At 45.3% G+C, this 23618-nt stretch overlaps 1 protein-coding gene across 1 annotated transcript; it reads right to left on the reverse strand.

The window, feature by feature from the left end:
- Positions 1 to 4948: 4948 nt before the first annotated feature.
- frmpd2 (FERM and PDZ domain containing 2) lies at positions 4949 to 23618 on the reverse strand. Its single transcript, XM_076092987.1, has 27 exons — positions 23133 to 23618; positions 22778 to 22941; positions 22353 to 22418; positions 22068 to 22247; positions 21835 to 21910; positions 21268 to 21355; positions 20802 to 20940; positions 17739 to 17810; positions 17418 to 17592; positions 17051 to 17183; positions 16814 to 16952; positions 16466 to 16618; positions 16171 to 16356; positions 15896 to 16055; positions 15557 to 15749; positions 15290 to 15390; positions 15101 to 15181; positions 14416 to 14523; positions 13943 to 14059; positions 12745 to 12926; positions 12346 to 12444; positions 11873 to 11966; positions 11480 to 11565; positions 10640 to 10835; positions 8381 to 8595; positions 6132 to 6198; positions 4949 to 5440 (listed from the first exon to the last, which is right to left on the reverse strand). Exons 1-27 carry the CDS (start codon positions 23359 to 23361, stop codon positions 5403 to 5405), a joined length of 3537 nt encoding a protein of 1178 aa, XP_075949102.1. The 5' UTR covers positions 23362 to 23618; the 3' UTR covers positions 4949 to 5402.

Raw genomic sequence — 23618 nt, forward strand, 5'->3', positions numbered from 1 at the left:
CTCGATCCTGCAAGGCACACTTGGTGCCTTGCAGGATCGAGTTGTAACTATTTAGTAGTCTCTGCATAAGAAATAACCATCTCTGCTTTTGTTTGGTGCAACCCATTTAAATTAGTGAAGACTTAAGTCATAGCTGTGCTAAATTTTTAACTTGCACACAAGCTAGCTGCAACCGGCTCCCCGCCTCTTCAACAGTCCCACATACCTCATGTTTTTGGACCGACGCTCCTTTATCTCCACCGTGAAATTTAGCAAACTTGCTTCCTAAGAAGCGGACAGCTTGCTAGCTTAAAACATTAGCAACGGAGGTCTACAAAGATAAAAAAAACACCACAGGAATAGATTGTGATGAATAGATGTTTGACAATGGCATTCAACTAAGGTTTTATTATATTTGCAACAGAGATTAAAATGTATCAATGTGATAAACTTGTCGCCTGCCAGAACGTGTACCGAGACAAAGGTTTGTCGGTAGATTCTGCTCGTCGAAAAGTTTTGAGTCTCGACAACAACATGCCCAATCAGCCACTTTAGCTAATTGGAGGTGCTCAGCAGCCAGCACTAGGAAATATTGAGACATATTACTGTCATCTTTCCCAGGATAGATGGATCCTGTCAATACCTTAAAAGTTCCTCTGTGGAAATGAGTATTTACTTCAAAGAGATCTCATCTAATGAAGTAATCACTGAACGCTTTGGCATCAGTCAGAAGCCTGATCAGCCCCAGGCGGACATATTATAGGGAAGTAAAAACATGCCAAATTAACCATTTAATAATACTTAAATACTGTATCTCGTTCTGCTGAGTTTTGACACGTGAAGTATCGGATTCCTGTCGTCAAAGTGAGTCAATCTTTCACGATCCTTTCCACCTCACAAACCGAGATAACCGCAGGCCAGGCTCCAGCTCGGGGCTCCGCGGTCATCTCGTCAGGTTGTGTTTTGCTTTCCTGAAGCAGGCGGAGACCTATGATGAGGATTTCTGTTGAAAGAGCTGTTGAATTTCTCCCTCGTGTGTTAGGCAGCTTTCCCCTGGGGCGACCTCCCACGCTGAACAATGTTGACACATCATGGGCTCGCTGTATAACTTTGACTTTCCCCCTCTATCCTAAGAGTGTGAGCGTGCGCACACCCACTTACTCCTTCAGTCTATTCATCTATTCGACGGATTGAGTTCGCTTTGGACTCCTTTTCACCGACGTCCCCTCACTTACCTTTTCAGTCTCATTTTTCGTCTTGTCTATCCCAAAAAGGTGGAATTCTTTGCCTGACTGCACCATTAAAATGCGCAATTATCATTGTTTTCATTTTTAAATATCGACCATCTTGGTCAGGATATAATTATAATTAGGATATCCTTTCCCACTTGCCAGTAATAAGTCAGATTTGACGATTTCCCCTTCAGGTTTCAAACTTTTTCCAAGCCCAGAGTTGGTGCCACTGGGTGCTTGGCATCGCAGCCATGGTGATGGATTTGAGGACCTTCTCAAAAACAACACGGCTTACCTTTAATCGTGGCAGTCCACTTAACACATTAGCACAATCAAATTTAATTGGGGAAATTGCTGAGCAAGAGGTGACATCAAAAGACGGAGGCAAAACAACCCAACGCATGCAATCACCCAGCATCCATTGCTGCCTCTGGACACGGCCGTGCGTCACGGTGGCTGCAGTGGAAAATGTGAATCGTTCACAATGCCTTCTAATGCAGAGAGGTCTTTGAGGCCTGCCACACTGCATCACCGTGCCCATTTGTCTGGGTGGTGTTTTTCAGGTTACTTTAGGGGTCATGGAGCGTTTAGCATGTGACTCAGGAGCAGAGATGTTTATCCGTACCCGTGTGTTGGAGACGCAGTATGAAACAATGGGCAACGTTTATGGTTTTAAGAGCCAGATTCTCATATGTCACATTCTCCTTGCTTACATCAAGGTTAGGACGAGGTCAGACCAGACCTCTCGTTTGAGTTCCAGTTACTGTATAATGCTGTTCTTTGTAAATGTGTACAATGCACAGCACAGGGAAATTGTCACACCCAGTCTGTGACTCTTCATAACTGTCGGTGAGTTTAAGGGCGGACTGGAGTCTAAGGTTGTTACATTGTTCTGAATGCAGAGATGATCTTGAGTAAGACACAGTTAGGTTTATCTTTAAACAGTATGATGGCAAATTGTTACCTTATATAGTTGATATGGCTAACATGTTGGCAATCGGTTGCCTATTTAAACATCCAGTATTCGTTTGGAGTCATGTTTCTGGCCAGTTCAATATTCACTTTCCTCATTGATCTGTTTTACACTCCACTCCACTGCTCTTGAGCTGCTGATGCTCCACACTTTCCCCCACCACCGACTCTGACTGGAGTTGGATAGACTGACACAGCCATTCAAATCAACATAGCAGGACAGAGCGGCAGCCTTTTTATGTGTACTGTCGGCCTCGCGAAGAACTGTGACCTTTATAGCGATCTAAATTCCGTAATGAACCAATACGGTAAAGTTGCTGGCCAACAAAAACAATTAGCAGAAAGATGCCTTGAGCTGAATGGAACTGTGGAGTTTGGCAGTGTGGCAGTGTAGAACAGGCAATAAACGGTGCTTTGAGAAAGTGCAAGTCACCACAAATGCGAGAGTACAATGCGAGATTAGCTGTGGACGGACACAGAGGTGCACACTCACTCACGGACACATGCACGCACACATAGCGACTGATCGTACGATCTTCCTGGCGTAGCTAACAACAAAAGCCAACCAGCAAATGGGTGGTGCTCTCCTCTCTTTTAAAAAAAATCATGCCTTTTGTTTTTGCAGTACAACACAACACTTGGCTTCGTTAACGGTGGCTCAATTCCAGCATATTAATCTATGATGAAGTACCAGAGAAAAAGTTCATAATACTCTGTTAGCACTTAATAAAATGTACCCTGGTGTGTGCAGTCACGCACCCATGAGGTTATAACAACACAATGCGAGTGCGAACAATCCCGGCTTGTATGCTGAATGCACGATGAAAAGGGTCATCCACACCCTCCGACTCAAACAACGAACATGTATTAAACATGATGCAGGTCTTGCATACTGAACGCTTGGCTTACAAGACGTAAATTGCATGAATGCAAATGATTTGAAGGTATTTTTTTACTGTGGATTAGACCAATAACTTCTCTCACTGTAGATACTCAACATATGGTTGCATGATATATTTTTTTCGCACCACTCATCCTGCAACCTCAGCCCCTCTTTGGTGGGAAATTACTTGAGCACAACAGGAAGACGGCGATGTCAGCAGACGAGACCGGTGGAGAAAATCCACCTCCGCCTCGTCTTTCACTCATCAGTCATCGCCACGTGCAGTGACCTAAGCAGAGGCTGCAGAGGTCAAGACCGCGCTGTCCATCTCCGTTACCCTGTTCATGAATAAACAGAGGCCAGTGTATGGGTGTGTGTGTCCGTCAGGGCGATTACGCACACACCAAAACACACACACACACAAGCGCTCACACAGCCTCGTGCCGACTCCACTGGCATAATTAGAAACATTTGGGATCATTTGCAAAGGGAACACGAGCTCTGATGGGATCCAGATGCACTACTGGGTTTCACCGAAATATAGGAACCCTTATTTACGAGGGGCCATTACTGGCTCCTCACCCAGGGAGGTGAGTGTGTGTGTGTGTGTGTGTGTGTGTGTGTGTGTGTGTGTGTGTACTGCCCTGTTCGTCCAGATACTAAATGAGTTGTGTTGTTGGTGGATCATCCATATTCAGGTCAGACTCAGTTTAAGGGCTTTTGTGTTTGTATTGTGTTTGTATTCATGGTATACCTGAACACATAATAATGTGAGCCTTAATGAACTCCAGGAGACTCAAAAGCAGAAGAAGTTGCCAACACACAGAAAAGTGAATTCCTTTTAATGGTGGAGAAAGGACCTTTCACAGGTAAAGATGCGACATATTTTCCATATCTGTGGACTTTTTGTGTCCTCAACAACATTTATACCAACAATTATTTTACAATCGGTTTTAGTTGTCTTCTTCTTCTTTAGCGTCAACAAAATGCCCCTTCTGGACTTCCTATGAAGGAGAAAAAAAAATCACACTATTACCTTTGTTTCCAAGAAATGCTGTTAATTAATTGAGACGTGAGGCTCTGATCTTAATATTTTGGCATTAGAGGCTTTTATTTTTGTGGCTCTGCTAACTTTTTTATTTTAAGCATTAATATTGCAGATATGTACTCAACACAACATACGTTATTCTTCACCATACAGTTTGACAGTTTTATTACTTTTGTTAGTGTTTATAAGTTTGAGAGTCTTAATAAAAAATCTGGGTAAATATCGTTTACTTACTTTGTTTAATTTATAATGCACTGGTGATTGCCATTTGCCATACAAAGAAGGCAAATGTTGTCATTTTTAGCACTATGCTTCCACCTTCTGGTTCAGAGATGAACTGGTAAAAACAGATTAAGGTTGCTTTTACAGCATGCAATTATGGATCAAACCACAGTTATGAGCAGAGGTTATTTGACCTGAAATGGTGCATGGGTATTTAATCAAAAATGCTTATGTTTGGATATAACTGACAAATCTAATTTGGAAAATTAACAGAAATGAACGGACATCTGGAAAAGTACTCAAAACCTCCTCTGTGGTAGTTCCCACAATAGGTATCTCCAGGAAACATTTTGCCATTATGACACAAAATACCAACTTCACTGGTAATAAACATGCACATATTTAAAAATCTTAATAATGTCATCATGGCTCCCCAATTATCCAGTTACTCACATTTTTATTTAACTATTGCTTCCACAAATCCATTCACATAAGGCCTCAAAACCTCTCCGCTCCCCTGCTACGTCAGTGTTTCTTCAGCGCGCCTGGAAAACAGAGAAAACGAAACCTCACTGTTAGTCAGAAGCTCAAGACAAAGCAAACAGCAAGCACGGTGAAGCACCGTCTCATGTTCCGTCATGTCACACTGAGTTGCACTATGTCATGTCACAGCACGTTGTGTAAGACATCACAGTGCGCTATGTTGTTTCATGATTGCTTCAGTTGATTTTAGTTTCCCGGCTCCGGTGTTTGAGGTGATTGAAAACGTCAGTTTCTCCCTCTGGACTAACGTGCGCCCATTTAGACAGACTAACCAGAGTCTTTGTGAAAATACAATACGATATGACAACCCTCAATAAATAAAACATGCTGTGTCAAATCACATCACGTCGCGTCACACTGCGGAACATCACTGACCTTTCAGCAGCGTTTAATGCACTGATCCAAACACACGTATCGTTCATTCTTTCCTCGGTCTCCATCGCCACTTCCTGATTGAACAGGAAGCACAGTGTTGCTTCTGAACATCCCTGGATGCTGGTGCTGTATGACACTGTGACGTCACTCATGTGTCAGTAAACTGATCAATGGAAGGAAGGATCCCTGCAGAAAACAGACAAATGGGTGAGGAAATGATGTGGGTTGTTAGCCAGTGGGTAAATTACTGTACAGGCTGACCAGGCACATGGCCAACAGCCCAATGTGTGAGGGGCCCTCTTAGCCTTCACCTCCAAAATGTCACTCAAAGAGACTCAAAAGAAAAAGAAACAAAAAAACGATCACAAAAAGAAACAAAGAGACTATAAGGAGACAAACAGGAGCAAAATAACTACCAAGAGACATCAAATGACCTCAAAGAGACACAAAGCAACTACAAAGAGACTCAAAATGACTACAAAGAGACACAAAACAACTTCAAAGGGACCAGAATGACCACAAAGAGAGACTAAAGAGACTCACAACGGCTACAAAAAGGGGCCAAACAACCATTGATAACTACAAAAATAACTGCAAATAACTACAAAATACCCAAACAATTACAAAGAGACACAAAATGACCAGAAAGAGACTCGCAACAACTAAGAAAAGGAGCAAAGCAACCACAAAGAGACACAAAACAACAACAAAAAGAGGCTGAACAACTAAAAAGTAATTGTGTCCTACTTGTGTAGGAAATGTGGTGGGGCTTTTTGCGTGTCTGTGTCCAGAAGCCCATTATCTTATAATCCGCCCATGGTGCCAGCGTGTACATGCGCATGTTTGAATGTGTGTGTGTGTGTGTGTGTGTGTGTACCTGGAGCAGGCCGACTGAGAGTCAGTCGAACCTCAAGCGGTGAAGTCTTGAACAGCTTTAGCACCTTCTACAGACAGAAGAGAGAACTGTTAACAGCAATACCACTCTTTGAAAATGCTCCATAACAAGTACAAGTCCCGCATTTAAATCCCTAATTAAGTAAAAGTATGTTAGTATATTCAGCACTAACCGAAATGATTCAAAGTAAAAGAAGGCATTGTGCAGTTCAATGGTCCCGGTCAGTGTTTTACTATTTTGATGCCTCTGGATTAATATTACTTCTGCATTAAAAGCAACATTTTATTGTTGTAGATGTTTAAGGTTGTGTTAATATTAACTACTTTATATACTGTTGGGTAGTTTAATCTACAGCAATGCATCGTAGTCTATAAGACCAGTATAACTTTGCTGTCTTGTTAGACAGACCTCGTATTTCTAAAAAGTCAAGGCCTCAGAAAACAGCCCTGTGTTCAGCTTTGTGACGATGCATTTTCCAGTTTATCCAAGACAGTTTTAAAATAGCTTACATAGCTTAAGAAGTATGATAATTCTATCAACATTCCTCCTTCAGTTGATCAGAAAAGTAATCATATTCAAAATCCCAAAATCTGGAGATACATGGTTTTCACTGGAATGGAGGGGAATCAAAAATTCCAATCTGAAAAGAAACTTAATGTGTCCGACAAATGTAGTGGAGTAAAAAGTATTTGCTTTTGAGATGTAGAAGTATGAAGTAGAATAAAATGGAAATACTCAAGTAAATGTACATGTACCTCAGATTTCTACTTAAGTACAGTACTTGAGTAAACACACCATCTTCATTCCAAGTGATAGCTAAAACGTTCACTATCAGTATCTCCTCAATGTTCAGATTTTGCTCAAAACAAGATTTAAACCATCATGAGAGCAAAACAACCCACAATAGTTGATAAAAGTAGAAATGATATATTTCCATGTATGTACTGATGAATTTTGCAATAATTACATATAATCATATACCGCAACAGCATCATGTCTGTCATATTAGAGAGGGACAACAATATCTAATTTGATAAAATGGGCGACTCAGTTGAACTCTTTTACAGTCATGTGTCAAACTGATACATCATCGTGCAAATAATAACAAGTCAATTTAAGAAAAGTCCATTATGTAAAAGCCAATCAATGATTACTAATGAGATTAGCTGCACCTCAGTCACCAGTCCGTCAAGCTCCTGAAGTTCGCGGATGACACCACCCGCATTGGACTCATCTCTGGTGGGGATGAGTCCGCTTACAGGTGGGACATTGACCATCTGGTGACCTGGTGCGGGTTGAACAACTTAAAGCTCAATGCTCTAAAGACAGTGGAGATGGTTGTGGATTTCCGGAAGAATGCAGCCCCACCAGCCCCTATCACCCTGTGTGACTCCCCCGTCGACGCGGTGGAGTCCTTCTGCTTCCTGGGCTCCATCATATCCCAGGACCTCAAGTGGGAGCTTAACATCAGCTCCATCACAAAGAAGGCTCAGCAGAGGATGTACTTCCTGAGGCAGCTGAAGAAATTCAACCTGCCAAAGACAATGAAGGTGCACTTCTACACTGCCATCATTGAGTCCATCCTCTGCTCCTCCACCACAGTCTGGTACGCTGCAGCCACTGCCAAGGGCAGGCTGCAGCGCATCATTCGCTCTGCCAAGAGGGTGATTGGCTGCAATCTGCCGTCCCTCCAGGACTTGTTCACTTCAAGAACCCTGAAGCGAGCAAGAAAGATTGTAGCCGACCCCTCTCACCCTGGACAAAAACTGTTCATGCCCCTTCCATCTGGTAGGAGGCTGAGGTCCATCGGGATCAAGACCTCACGACACTTGAACAGTTTCTTCCCGTCGGCAGTCGGGCTCATTAACAGAGCCCGGGTCCCCCACTGACTGTCATCCCCAGGACAATTTCCTACCGGTCACTCCCCTGCACATACCTTTTAATACACTTGACACTTCTACACTACACTTAGATCTCACTTGTTTACAGTCCTGTTATCTGTTCGTTTGTGCACTTTATTTTATATTCCACTTTATTTTATATTTTACTTTATTTTATATTTTTCTGTAAATTTTAAAATGTTTCTACTTTGCACTGTTGATTGTTGTTGATTGTTGTTAAATGTTATACACCTTCCGTCATGTCAAATTCCTTGTATGTTCATCATACCATGGCAATAATTCTGGTTAATAAGGACAAACGAATAGACTTCATTTCAAATCTGCACATACTGAATAGGACAGCTCCTTGAGTGACTGGCCATTGATTGCCAACAGGACGTCTCCCTCCAGGATCCTGCCGCTCTGCTGGGCTGGCTGGCCGGGGAAAAGCTGCTTTATTCGGACCAGGCTGCCAAAGTCCCGAGTTGGCGGATCCAGCTCGCACATTAGGAAGCTGAAGCCCAGGCCGTTGGCACTCTTAGTCAGCGTCACTTCCTGGGTGTTGTCTGAGGGTTTGGGTTTGGGGTTGGCAGGACGGAGGATGGAGGACGGAGGCAGTTATAGGATAATGAGGAGGGCAAACAGTGTACGTGTATGGAGGTCAGGAGTTTAAGGGAACAGGAAAGAGGAGGTGGAAGGGAGAGGTGGAGGTATGGAAAGAAAAAAAGCTGATTAGATGATATTTATTTTAATCAATTTTGCTGCGATTTAAACTTTAAATCAAACTAAAATGCAAAAATAAAAGCAAAATTGATATTCAGTGTCTATTCGCGGACCTTGTCCCGCCCCACAAAGATGCTCCAAAACTTGGAGTTGGAAGATATTAACGATATTAACTTTTCACAGGGAAATGAAGCCAACAGGTGGAGGCTACATGGTGGTAGGTGGGTCTTGTGAAACGCTTATGAACAACAGCAGCACTGGTCGCAAGTGACTGCAGCAGTTACCAGCTTTGTGTTGGGGAGAGCAATCCAGCAGCAGGCATGACGAAGCTAAAGAGAGAGCAGAGCACTGATGGCTTACGCTGCCATGTCATCCATGAGAAGCACATTTCAGCAGACTCAAGTTGTCTGCCTGAACTAACTTGAAGGCAGGACGCTATGTCATTATTTTCATTTTTTTTAAATACATTTAGGGACTTTCACTCCTTTAACACCGATAGAGGAAATATTCTTATTCACTTTCTTGCTTAATATTACAAAATCATTACCTCTCACATATTTATCTAGTAAATTTAAGGTAGAGCCTGTAGCTGGTTAGCATAAAGACAGGTGACAGCTAGCTCTGTCCAAAGTAAAGAATATCAGCCAACCGGTAAAACCCGCAAAACTGCAACCTTTAGGTTTTTGTGTGGATTAAACAAATGAGATGTAATGTAATAAGTGAGTTTTAGAGGTGTTGGTGAGCAGATTTTGTTACCTTTTGACACAGCCAGGCTAGCTGTCTCCCCCGTTTCAAGTCTTGGTGCTAAGCTAAGCTAACTAGCTGTTGGTTGTAGTCGTATATTTATCAGAGAGATATAAAAGTAGTATTGATCTTTTCAGTTAACTGTCAAAAAGAACACGAATAAACATATTTCCCAAAATGTCGTTCTGTTCCTTTAATCTGCCTTTTTGCAGTCGTTGGCCTGTAAGGGAGTTTTGTTTTTTTATCACATAAGAGACAAAGGTTGGTTAGCCAAAAGAGTGGGTCAACTCAAGATATAGCCAAAACAGATTCTCTTCATCACGGAATCATTATTTTGTCAAAACAGGAAATCAAAGCTTGTTATATCAAGAAATTTAAAAATAAAATCACATTCAAGATAAATAAATCTTTACTTGCATGTCCTCTTCATCCTTCTGTAGACATGATGAAAGGCAACAGTAAAATCAATTATCAATTTATTATTGATATATAATTTTTTTTAATTCAGATATATTTTTCAGTAACAGATACATACATTAATTAATGAGCAACAACACAACAACCAAAATGGTTAGGATTGACATTGTGACAGTTTAGGTGTCATCAGACGTTGGCCTTTTTGGCCTCACGCGTCTTGTGTTGTGTGCTAAGACCATATAATTACTCTGTATTATGTAAAAAAATGTGTGATCTGCCTGCTTGTGTGAAGAGGAAAGAGGATACACGTGACAGATATAGGAGGACAGGCCAAAGGATAAAGGAGGCCAGGGGGATAAGAAGGGGAAAGTCAGTAAGGAAGATCAGGATGAAGAGAAGGAAGTGTGTGAAGGTTCACCTTCAAGCAGCCAGACTAGCGTGGTTGGCTATTAAAAACACAAAACAGCTTAGAGTCAACAGGCTTTCTCATGCAGGCTCTTCCTCAGTAGTGTAAAGTTTTTTTGAAGGAACTGGGGGGACCTGCAGACCGATCTATTGGCAAAATTGCATTCATAATGGGAAGTTGGCAAGAGCCCCAAATGCTCTCAGCAAATATTTCTGACAAACTCCCAGAAAGAGATCTCTGGCTTTCTTAGTTTGTTAAGGCACCTATTGCGCACGTGAGGTCAAAGTCCATTGGTTTAAATCTAAACTGAGTTCCCCTACCTTCAGTGACGAAGCTGTAGTCCCTGGGCCGGACAAAGCTCACGTTTGGAGCAGTACAGACGGACGAGCAGCTGTTGATCCTCAGTGGGCTGGTGGCTGGGCTGATGCTGTGATTGGATACAATACTGATGGTATCTTCGCCAAAAGAAACCCTGGGTACGTGTGTCGACACCTTCTCCACAACCAAGGTTACCAGCTAGAGAAGAGGAGAGGGAAAGATGAGAATCACTTGCAACAGCTTTCTGCCCCGTCTCAGGAGCCGATTCTAAAAAAGAAGTCAGGTCGCAAGTATCCATGTGGCAAAGTACAAAATGGGCTTGATGCAAATATTTCGATTGAGAAGGGTGAGTCAGATAAACCAGAGGTCTTGTCAGAAGGGGCAAGCCCAGGCTCACAATGACAATGCTATCATTAGCAGGTATAATGTTAGCATGCTAACACTTGCTAATTAGCACAAAACTCCAATTACAGCTGAAACCAAAGTTTTGGACAATTACAATTTGGACCTGATGAAGAGAGGAAACTGAAGGGATCGCCAATATGATTACAATTTATCCTGTTGGGACATGAATGCGCGTACCAAATTTTGTGGAGTTGTTGAGACATTTCACTCAAAACCATAAAAAGCAATCTTCATGGTGGCGCTAGAGGAAAAGTCAGGTCGTCATCAAAGTCGTAAGCATTCATCGTCTCACAGCCGTAAATGTGCGTATAAACTTTCGTGCCAATCCATCTTGTAGAGATAACGATCATCATCATCAGCGTATATAGATAAGCATTGGTCTCTAATGGGATTCCCACACTGACGTAATACAACATGAGTCACATGTCTTCCTTTACCTCCCCAGTTTTACTCAGATGCTCCACAGCCTGCCGGTAGGTGAAGCGGTGGAAGCTAACCCCATCCACCTCCAACAGTCTGTCCCCTGTAACGGAGAAAGTTTGAGACAAATAAACAAACAGATTCATTATTTTTTTCTCCTCTTCCTCCTAATTATTTACTCCTCACCTCTTGAAATCATCACCTAAATGCCAAAATGTACACACCAAATTTCCCAATCTTAATGATTTGTTGTTTGCTCTCTGGGAGCTGTTATGGCTCTGGGGAAGAGGCTTTCTCACCATCAAATTCAAAGGAATCAACAAATGGCCTCGCTGAGTAAGCTTCACATGACTGTAAACGGATTAAACACACCATTAATAAAGCAGTTTGTGGACATTTAGCTGCTGTACCTGAACGTACTCGTCCGTCTCTCTCAGCAGCCCCTTCCGGAACAAGGCTTCTTATGTAGATTCCTCCATTAGGAAGGTTAGTGTTGACACCACCCTGAATGGTTAGCGATGAAACTTTGATTTAGAACACAGATCTGTGATACACTGATGACGCTGCGGTGATCCGTGTGAGTGAGGTAACATGGACCAACTTCTCTCCCTCTGTAATGTTGTCACATGTTAATCAGACTGAGTACAGTAGATTTGTGACCCACTGCTGGAGATGAGTTGCTGTACTTATTTCACTGGCTGACTGCTCATTTTCTGATATTTATATACAGTATATTTTTTTACAGAAAACAGAAAGTTGTCCCCCCCCCCCCCCTGTGTGTTCTGCCTTCTTGTTGGTACTATTTGACATGTTGTCGATGTCATGGATAAACCATTTCAGCCCGGAGTGAGTTCTCTACGAATCGCATGTTTCATAAACTTACAGAGATGCTGATGCCCAGACTTCCTGATATCTTTCCGAGCTCCACAGTGATCTCCTCAGGCCTCATACAGTTCAGAGGGACGGACAGAGAGCAGCTGTCCTGAAACCAACACAGACAGAAACACTCACTTCAGTCCTGTATCTCTGTATGTCCGACTGCATACTCACCCACTGATCTCATCCATACAAATTATTGGCAGATATTTACAGTCACAAGTACAAAATCACCATCGCCAAATGAAGACAAAGACTTATGTAGGAAGTACAGTAAGTCATATTGCTGACATTAATTCTGCCTATATGGGGTCTAATAAGTTAGAGATTACTCTATGACCCTTTTTAAGGATTATAAATAAAGACACTGCCACAAAAAACACCTAAACTGTCTCCATGATTCTACCTGTGCACCGAGGTCTCGTCCTTCTCGGGGGACGTGGAGCCTGTTGCCGGTCTTCGGCGTCATCATGGCCGAAACAATCTCATCTAAGCTGTCGTCCCCCGATCGGACGTCCGTCATTATTGTGGTCTGAGACTCGTAATGCCGCAACACAGGAGAGCGCACATTGTTGGGACTGAGGCCCACTGTGGATAACATCAACAGAGTCAGTTAATGGTATACCTCAAAACACTAAAGTTTTTGAAACAGGTGCTAACTATTCTTCTCAGCGCATTTTGTCTGAAAGTGTTCAATGAAATGGTCGTCATTTTGGAAAATACGCTCTCGGAATGGTGATTTTGTACACAGTCCTCCTTTGTAATAAGGCACCGAAAAGGTGTGTGTGTGTGGGGATGGGTTTTTTTCCAAAGCCATTTGACCATCTAACAAGCACCCTTGACAGGGTACACTGTCCCTTTTAAGAAGTCGAGTAGCCAGTAAGCATAGCTTAGCAATATGGACTGAAGACGGGGGGAAACAGCTAGTTGTTACACCTAGTTTTTGTCTTTATGCTAAGCTAAGCTAACATCTGCTGGCCTTAGCTTCATATTAAACTTGAAGAAACAAAAGTATTGTAAATCTTCTCATCTAACTCCCGGCAAGAATGCAAAAAAGCACATTTGAAATGTATTTTTGTCAGGATAGTGCCACTATATTGGTTGTGATATAAGCAAAAACATTGTGTTATATGCTGTTGTGGCATCTGTAATGTAAAGAGATGACAGATGGAGAGAACACTTGGAATATGGTGTGTTTCACATCAGAAGGGTCTGAAGCTTTAACTGGGCAGTATGATGAGAGCTGGAGGATGGAATTTGTTTACACCCCTGCGAGCAAGATGAGTCAACAAAAACTGACATTTTGCACGAAGACAAACAAGTGGGATGATGATGTAACATTTTTAGAAAACACACTAAAATGTTCTACATATTATCGCATATAACAATAGAGGGCAACGCAACACACGCAGGGAGGCATGCCACAAAAAAGCCACTATGCTGCACAAAGAAGAGAAAGGACATCATTATCATTCTCACGTTGGTAATTCAGAACAGTTGCATTAGTGGAATAGGCCAATTACTAAAACGCCAACATTACACGCAAACAAAAGGAGGGCAAGCGTCACAGCCACAGTATCATTACACACACACACACAGAGCACCTTTTGCCTGTGAGATTATGAGCTGCACCTCCTCGGGGCTGCTCTGCATCACCTCTGCTGCCTTGCTGAAGGTGACGCCCTCCATGCTGATGTGGTTCAGAGAGATCAGACGACCACCTGCGGGCAAAGGTCACGGTGAAATGGTGCCGGTGTCCAGTATCAGTGGAGTCTGAAGACCTCCCCACCACCTCTGAACCCACGTGTGACCCCCAAAGGCCTGTGAACCTTATCAAACAGACAACCTCCCATTCCCTCTCCGTCCTCCTTTGCACTTTCCCCCGCTACACATTTCCCTGCATCCATTTCCTTAAAAACAGAGGACAATGCTGGATGATTTCAAAAGATGCCTATCATCCAGATAGTTGAACATATGTGAGGAGTCTGCACCAAAATGAGGTATCCACCATGGAACCTCACTAACACATTGAAGACAGTGTTGCTAAGGAGGTAAAAATGTCCATGTGATCCTCTACCTGGTCGGATGCGTCCATCCTTATCGGCGGGTCCACCAGGCACAATGGAAGCAACAAAGATGCCCAAGTCATAGTGGCCCACGGTGTCCTCTCCCACTATCACTACACCTGCATGAACACAAACCACAGATATGTTGAGAGGAAAGAGAGAACCCTCCACCGGCTTTTCTGTAAGATTTGGACTCATTCATCACTTCACATAATTACTGTCAGAGTGTTTATATGATCTAACTGTGAAAATAATTGTAAGGGATGTAAGGGATGTCGTCCCCTTAGCAAAATTACCAAAATGAATGCCTTGTAAACCTGCAGTCCCCCTCTCCATCCTCTAGTAGCAGAGAGAGTGCAGGTGCAAAGGGGTAGTTTAGTTGAACGTTTAAGTATAGTCTGGCTGACTCATTGAGCCTTTGTCTGACTGAGGTTTGTGCAAGTTAGAATCTATGGGCTCTGACTGTGTAGTGTCTCGATAAATCAATGGTGCTGTCCGTGGTGCTGAAGCAGTGGACGACTTGTTGCGTTGTTCATGGGATGGAGAGACGCTAGTCGGTGAACGAAACAAACCGGGTCCGCCCCCCCTGTTAACAATTAACAAATTGCCTGTGGTGGACTAGTCCATACATCAACATCCTAACAAACTGATTTATGAGGGGTCATATCAATCTTCTCTGTTGTGTGATCAGCTTACCCAGGCCAAGCTTTGGGTCTTTCTTTAAGTTAACACATATGACTTCTCTCTCCGACGATGACCCAAGTTTCGTTGGGGTTTCTGTAAGACACAAAGCAGAGTAGCACGTAAAGAAGAAGTTGAATTGACGTTGTTGATCGTGTTTGCAGGCCGTCAGGTAGAGACAACCAGCAGTGTGCTCGGCCGTACCTCTGGCTGCCGGGGAGCTGGAGGGGGCTTCGGATCCGCTCCTCTGAGAACAGGCTGGGGAACGCATACCAGTGCTGCTGCGCTGACTGCTGGAGAAGGTGCTGCAGAAGAAACACAGAAAACTAATGTGTTAATAGTGATGGAGTCATAATGAAATTCTGTCCTCCGAGAACAGGAAGTGCTTTTTTTTTGTTGTGCTGCCAAAGTATGTTTGGAATAAGCAGAAGAAGAACTGAAATTAGCATGAGCTGCTAGATAACTAAGTACCTCGGCTCACTGAGGAGCTGCTGTTTAATGCGCGTCTCGATCCCGGCTGTGACGTCATCACACAGCTTGCTCAGGGACCCGTCCTGAGGCGTGGTCAGTCCGCTGTCATCCTGTGGCGTCTCCGAACAGGAGAAGGACTTGAGCCGGCTGCTCTGAGAGCGACACACTGCAGCGTACTGCACGATGTTCTCCTCTGGAGGTAAAGAAAACAAACATGAAGGGCTAGTTAGTCTTTCCAGCGATGTCTTCTGAGATCCGCAGAAAAATGGCGACAACACTCGGCGAGTTCGACAACTCAAAAAGCTGGCTTCGGCAATTGTCACGGCGCAGCAAACTGACCTGAGACCAGGCTGTGGCTGAGCTGGCGGGAGCTCATCTCATTGTTGAACTTGTGTTGGGCTGAACAGAGGTCACACAGATATTTGGCTATCTTCGATCTCTCTGTGATAAAGATGTGCTTCTTTTTGCTGACACGGCTCTCTACCACAAATTTACGCCTCTGCAGGAACACGGAGGAAAGGTTTTTAGGGAATACCACACACAGAAAAATAACGAATGTCACTACCAACCACATTTTTTTTTGGCAGCAATCAAATCCCCATCGCTCCACTCACACTAGAGGAGATGGTTGCTGCCTCCCTCCAGTAGAAAGTCTGACCGGTAGATCGGCAGCCATCTTTAACCTCGAAGACGATGACTCCTTTGGCACAAACCCCCAGCATGATTTCTCCTTCTAAAGGCTTTTTTTCGCGAATCACGCGATGGAACAAAACGCCGTATTCAGGCAACTGATGACACACCTTCAGGGACAAACAGAGAGTGGTAACTGTGCTTCATATGTTATTAATGGTACTCATAGTTGTACCACTAGATGTGAATTTCCACAATGAAATTTGACTATTTGCCCACCTTGAGGTACTCGAGCTCGGATTCGTCGGTGAGCATCTGAGCGTAGTTGGTGTGAAGTCGTAGTAGCTCCCCCTGAATGTGAGGCAAGGCGCGTTTCTCCATCACGCTCTTGGAGACATACTGGTCGGGGCGATAGTAGTTTCTACCATACACCTACACACAACAGATCAAAACCTTTCATTGAGAGAAACTTGATCATTGCTTTCCAGTAATTATACCACACCATTGCAGAGACACTCACATTATATGTCAATGTTTAAAAATGCTGTTCAGTTCGTGGCACCTTTTAAAATATTAATTTTTATTGGATTCATTTGACATGTTTTGTTCAAATTCGTGGTGCACAACCTCCGGCATGCAGTCTCCGCACTCCGTCTGCAGGGCCAGGGCTCCCAGGTACAGAGCTGTCTCCTCATGGCAGGACAGCCGGTCCTCCAAAAGGTCTCTCCGGAGCTGGAGGTAATACTGGTGGCGGGTCTGCTTGTGCCTGATAGAGAAGGCCGCACACATTTAAAGGATTCGACTTTACGAGACACATGTTTGTAGCTTTTTCTTTGTAGCAACACAAGAAAGAGCAATACTTACAAAAGAGAAATGTCATTGACAAAAAATTTGACCCTGAAAAAAAGGACAAAGGTGGTTGTAGGCACTTTCTTCCAGCTATCTGGAGCCACTTTGGAAATCTTGGTGTCATTGTCCACAAAGAAAAACTCATTATCTGACCAGAGAAAAGGGAAAAGAACACAAAGAAAATCATGAATTGTCAGAAATAATGTATAACTTCTGATCTACCTACACCACAGACAACGGGCATGTAACAGGATGTAACGTATCAACAAAGAACCTCAAAATGCTCAAGTGTTCAGATAAACTGCTACAAACATGCTACAATCAGACAAAAACAGAGCCCTTCAGAAAGACTCCCTCACTCATCCACTTGAAACCTCTTTACCGTCAATATAAGCAAGGCCAAAGTAGAAATGTTCCACCATGTTGGAGTGAGCCACAATCATGTCAAAGACGTCCCCTCCTCTGGATTTCACCTCACACTTCACCAGGATGCTCTGGCCGTTTGGCATCAACACACTCAGCTCTCTCTGAGTGGTTGGAGATTTCCCTTTCTTTGACTACAAAAGGGAGAAAATTATTTATTTCAGAATTAGACTTTAAAAAAATCTGATTCAGGGTGAGAAATGATCCATGCAGATGCCCCCTTCACACCACTGTCAATCTCTCCAAACTCTCAACAGCGACTCTGTTTTCCAGAACTCACCAAAATGGATCCAGGCAGCTCCAAGACAACCAGCGGCTCATCTAACATTCGAATAAACTCAGGACCCATGTCCTGCAACAGAGGACGAATCATATAAAAAACAAGGTTTTGGTGAAACGTGACGATATATTATGTTATTACTACTATTATATCAAGGACCCCATGGGCCTTTGCCCATGGGGTCCGGTCATAACACCATGGAGCAGCCACCCTGTGGACCCACCACCCGCAGGGACAAGCATCGGGGTCGGGTGCTATGCAGACCGGGCGGTGGGTCGGGCGGGAGGCCCGGGCATGCCGATCGCCGGCGGCATAGACTAGCTCTAGGGACGTGGAACGTCACCAGAGGGTCGCCTCCATGCGCCTACGGGTTGCGGGGAGCAAGGCTCTGACTGTGGTTTGTGCTTATGCACCAAACAGCAGTTCGGAGTATCCGGCCTTCTTGGAGTTGGTGGGAGGGGTCCTGGAAAGGGCGCCGCCTACCGACTCCATAGTTCTCCTGGGGGACTTCAACGCTCACGTGGGCAATGACGGAGAAACCTGGCGGGGGTGATTGGGAGGAACGGCTTGCCCGATCTGAACCTGAATGGTGTTTCGTTATTGGACTTCTGTGCTTGCCACGGTTTGGCCATAACGAACACTGTTCGAACATAAGGTGGCTCATAAGTGTACCTGGTACCAGAACACCTTAGGCCGGAGATCAATGATCGACTTTAAGTAATCGTATCATTTGATTTGCGGCCGTATGTCTTGGACACTCGGGTGAAGAGAGGAGCAGAGCTGTCAACTGATCACCACCTGGTGGTGAGTTGGATCAGATGGCAGGGGAACCGGTTGGAAAGACCCGGCAAACCCAAACGTGTAGTGAGGGTAAACTGGGACCGTCTGGCGGAGGACCCTGTCCGGGAGGTCTTTAACTCCCAGCTCCGGAAGAACTTCTCACACATCACGAGGGAGGTTGGGGACACGGAATCCGAGTGGACCATGTTCAAAGTCTCTATTGTGGATGCGGCCGCTAGGAGCTGTGGCCGGAAGGTCATCGGTGCCTGTCATGGCGGCAACCCGAGAACCCGGTGGTGGACACCGGAGGTGAGGGAAGCCGTCAAGCTGAAGAAGGAGACATTCAAGGCCTGGTTGGCCCAGGGGTCTCCTGAAGCAGCTGACAGGTACCGGCAGGCCAGAAGGCTTGCAGCTGCGGTGGTCGCGAATGCTAAAACTCGGGCATGGGAGGAGTTCGGGGAGGCCATGGAGAAGGACTTTCGGTTGGCCTCAAGGAGGTTCTGGCAAACCATCCGACGGCTCAGGAAGGGAAAGCAGGGCTTACCCCAGGCTGTTCTCAGCAGGGGGGGAGGGGGAACTGCTAACCCGGATGGAGGACATTGTCGGGCGGTGGAAAGAGCACTTTGAGGAACTCCTAAACCCGACCAACATGTCCTCTGCAGAGGAGGCAGCACCTGAGGACCTAGGGGGAGGCTCACCCATATCCCTGGCAGAGGTCGCTGAGGTAGTTAAAAAGCTCCTTGGTGGCAAGGCGCCGGGGGTGGATGAGATCCGCCCTGAGATGCTGAAGGTGCTGGACATAGTTGGGCTGTCCTGCCTGACACGCCTCTTCAATGTTGCATGGGGGTCGGGATCAGTGCCCATGGAATGGCAGACCGGGGTGGTGGTTCCCATCTTCAAAAAGGGGGACCGGAGAGTGTGCTCGAATTACCGGGGTATCACACTACTCAGCCTCCCGGGGAAGGCTTATGCCAGGGTGCTGGAAAGGAGGCTCCGACCGCTTGTCGAACCTCAGATTCAAGAGGAGCAGTGCGGATTCCGTCCCGGCCGTGGAACAGTGGACCAGCTCTTTACCCTTGCAAGACTACTGGAGGGGCTCTGGGAGTTTGCCCAACCAGTCTACATGTGCTTTGTGGACTTGGAGAAGGCTTTCGACCGGGTCCCTCGGGGGGTCTTGTAGGGGGTGCTGCAGGAGTATGGGGTGCCGGACCCGTTACAACGGGTGATCCGGTCTCTGTACGACTGCAGTAGGAGCTGTGTCCGCATTCTCGGCAATAAGTCAAACACATTCCCGGTGGGTGTTGGCCTCCGCCAGGGCTGCCCTTTGTCACCGGTCCTGTTCGTGATTTTCAAGGACAGGATATCTAGGCGCAGCCTGGGGGTGGAGAACGTCAGTTTCGGGGGTCTCGGGATCGCCTCTCTGCTATTTGCAGATGACGTGGTCCTGTTAGCCTCCTCGGATCATGACCTCCAGCATTCACTGGGGCAGTTTGCAGACGAGTGTGAAGCGGTGGGGATGAGAGTTAGCACCTCCAAATCTGAGTCCATGGTTCTCTGCCGGAAACCGGTGGATTGCTCCCTCCAGGTGGGGACGGAGTGCCTACCTCAAGCGAAGGAGTTTAAGTATCTCGGGGTCTTGTTCACGAGTGAGGGTAAGATGGAGCGGGAGATCGACAGGCGGATCGGTGCGGCTGCAGCAGTAAAGCAGGCACTGCACCGGACCGTCTTGGTGAAGAGTGAGCTGAGCCGGAAGGCAAAGCTCTCAATTTACCACTCGGTCTACGTTCCTACCCTCACCTATGGTCACGAACTCTGGGTCGTGACCGAAAGGACAAGGTCGCGGCTACAAGCGGCCGAAATGAGTTTCCTCCGTAGGGTGGCCGGGCTCAGCCTGAGAGATAGGGTAAGGAGCTCGGTCATCAGGAGGGAGCTTGGAGTCGAGCCGCTACTCCTTCGCGTCGAAAGGAGTCAGCTGAGGTGGTTCGGGCATCTAATTAGGATGCCTCCTGGACGCCTCCCACTAGAGGTTTTCCAGGCACGTCCAACTGGGAAGAGACCCCGGGGAAGACCCAGAACACGCTGGAGAGATTACATCTCCCAGCTGGCCTGGGAACGCCTCGGGATCCCCCAGAATGAGCTGGAACGTGTTGCCGGTGAGAGGGAGGTCTGGGTCGGCCTGCTTGGCCTGCTGCAACCGCGACCCGACCCCGGATAAGCGGTGGAAAATGGATGGATGGATGGATACTATCATATTATGTAACATGATATGATAACCCGGCTCACCTTCACTTTCTTGTTGTTGAGACTCATCGTGGATCCGAATCGTGCGAGGGATCTTGAGATGGATCTGCGACCACCGTCCATGTACATGGGCTGCTGCCAGCTGCCGTAACTCTCCCTGTGTTGGCTTCCCGAGGGGATCCTGGCAAAAATGAGTTTTCCATTCTCAGTCTAATCGGAGTCGAGATCTGTCACTCAGAACACGATGAACACGATGGCTCGAACATCACACACATTTCTTTTCCTTCTCCTCCGGGGGTTTTATCTTCCCAGCACTGTCTTTTTACTTTTTCATATTGCTTTGTATCATTGCAGCAACATGTCAAACTTGAATTTGGTTGGTTTTGAGGTAAACACCATATGTTTATACTGTGTTTTCTTACTGTGCGTTAAACCTCTAAATGGGACACTGACAGTGTCCTATATGCTAAAATGAAACCTCTGTTATAATGTGTGTAATGCTTCATACCCTGATGGCTCGCATGGATAAGATGCTCCGGAGAATGTTCTAGAAATCTTCCTGTTCAGCATCCATGTTGAGTTACTAAAAGAGTTTCCTGAAAAACAAATTGGTATGCAGTACTAAGCATGTTGTCCACATACCAATATCATGGCTTTCACAATTAAGATGGAGCATTTTAGAGTTAGATAAGAAGATTGTTGCAACCTTCCTGTCTGAGATTGGTATCAATCTTCTCATCTAACTTTGCAATAATAGTGAATATAAGCATATTTCCTAAAATGCTGAACTATTGCTTTAAAGTGAAATCACATTCAGTCATCCCCTTTTTGTCGTTCAACAAGCTAAGGTGCAGGACAAAAGTCGTGTGTTCATGTTCTCTAAGTTATATAAGAAGGAGACTTTAACAGGAAAGTTAACGTGGGTAGTATTCTCCTCTTTGGTTTCTGATTTCTTTCTCAAAGAAGAACAAAGGACAAGTGGTTTACAGAGCAGATATGTGAATGCTGCAGACGACAGAAAAGCAATTTCACTTCCGTTGGACTTTAAATCTGACAGACGGGCTCGGTTTCTTACTGTGTAATCTGTCCCTGATCATTTGACTGCGGTCTGTTAGTCGGGATCCATTTTCAGCCATGGACACGTGATCAACCTGCAAAGACATCACTGTCCAGGTCAAGGAAACAAGCACAGGGTTGGTGCAATCAGTAGGCTCAACAAAAATAAAACCTCTCAAAAACAAACATGACCTCCTCCTCCCCTGAGGAGCTGAAACCAAACCAACACCATTCCCTCATCCGCCCACTCACCGAGTTTCTGTAGACATCCTCTACCAGCTGCCTGACGAGCCGATCGGCAGGAGGCAGCATCAAGGCCCTGTGGTGGAGCTCGCAGGTCTCCAGCACCGTCAGCAGGTCGGTCCGCCTGACCACCATGTCCTCGCACATGCTGAGCAGCAAAGCCTCCAGCTCTGCGCTCAGATGGACCAGCTGGGAGGAAACAAGCGACAGCAAAATGGCTGATATACCGCGAGCGCTAAGAACGATGTGAGAAATGAGTTGGAGCGAGAGATAAAAGAGGGAGGAAAAGTGTACCTGGTTTTGAGGTAGATGATAATCGACACACCAATAAAGAGTCATCCCCAGTGAGTACACAACCATCTGAGGAGAGCGGGAACAAGGAAAGGATTCAGACGTCAATTTCTGCTCAAACGGTACTAAAAGGGTGCTACTTTATGTGTGGAGCTCGTGCAATTAACTGATTGTTGGTGAAGTTACCTTCACACACAATTTTTGGACAATTAAAAATTTATATACATGGGATATTACTCCAATTGTAGGCTAAATAAAAATAACAGGTTATACGGATTTCTTCTTATTGCACGATGGTCTGGTGCTCAAATTTTTTAACTTTTCTCCACGTGTCTCAGCAGTGACATTTAAAGAGAAAGATTGCAAGTTTTGAATCCTTCACTAACCCATAAATAAATGTAATGACCCCTCAGATTTAACATGCAAACCTTTTCGGCTGTAGTCCTGGTGGAGGCAGCCTGACCCTGCTGGACCTCAGGAGCTGTGAAGGAGGCCACGTCTTCGTATCGGGCACAGCTCTTGAAGGCCAGACTCCCATTGGCTGACAGCAGCACCGAGCCTGGGCTCAGCACACTGCACATGTTGCCCGAACCTGAACAGAAAGCACGGCACAAACCGGTGACATTTACTAACTCATAGGGTTTCTTTGTCTTTCTGCTGTGCTGTTTCGCAGTGTTTCAACCTCAGACTGTTTGGATGCTCTTGAATGCTGCCTGAGAAGAGAGCCCCTGTGCACTGAGACAGGTGGATTTTGGAGGAAATGGGAACTGCATGAGCGGTTACCTTTTTTGGAAATGGCCAGTAAGGCCTCAGTGGTGGCGAGCAGCAGACACCAGACCTCATCCTCGTCCAGATTGGAACCCCGGCCCTCCAACACTTCTGCCAGGGTCACAAATGTACCCATTCTGCTGGGACACACACACAACAGAGACACACACTCAGGGCTGCAGGTCGAAAGACTGTACTGCTGTATTACGTGTGGGAGATAGGTATGTGTTTCTGTACCGCACATGAGTTGAATTATTTATCTACATTAAAATGCAATCGTTTTTTTAATAAGTAATACCTGTTACCTGGATTAACACTGCTGTATACCACAACACGGTACATTACAGGAGGAGTTGTGTCATTTCTTACCAAACAGGCTGAACGTCCTCACGAGCTAGAATCCCGTCACTAAGTACGACTGACACAATTAACGTTAAGAGGTCGGAGGTCAGACTTTGAGACGGACAAGCTTAAGGTTGAGAGGATTTAGATCTAATTGGA

Source organism: Anarhichas minor, unplaced genomic scaffold (genome assembly GCF_050575085.1).
Source record: "Anarhichas minor isolate MPS153535 unplaced genomic scaffold, ASM5057508v1 ptg000017l, whole genome shotgun sequence".
Classification (NCBI taxonomy): domain Eukaryota; kingdom Metazoa; phylum Chordata; class Actinopteri; order Perciformes; family Anarhichadidae; genus Anarhichas; species Anarhichas minor.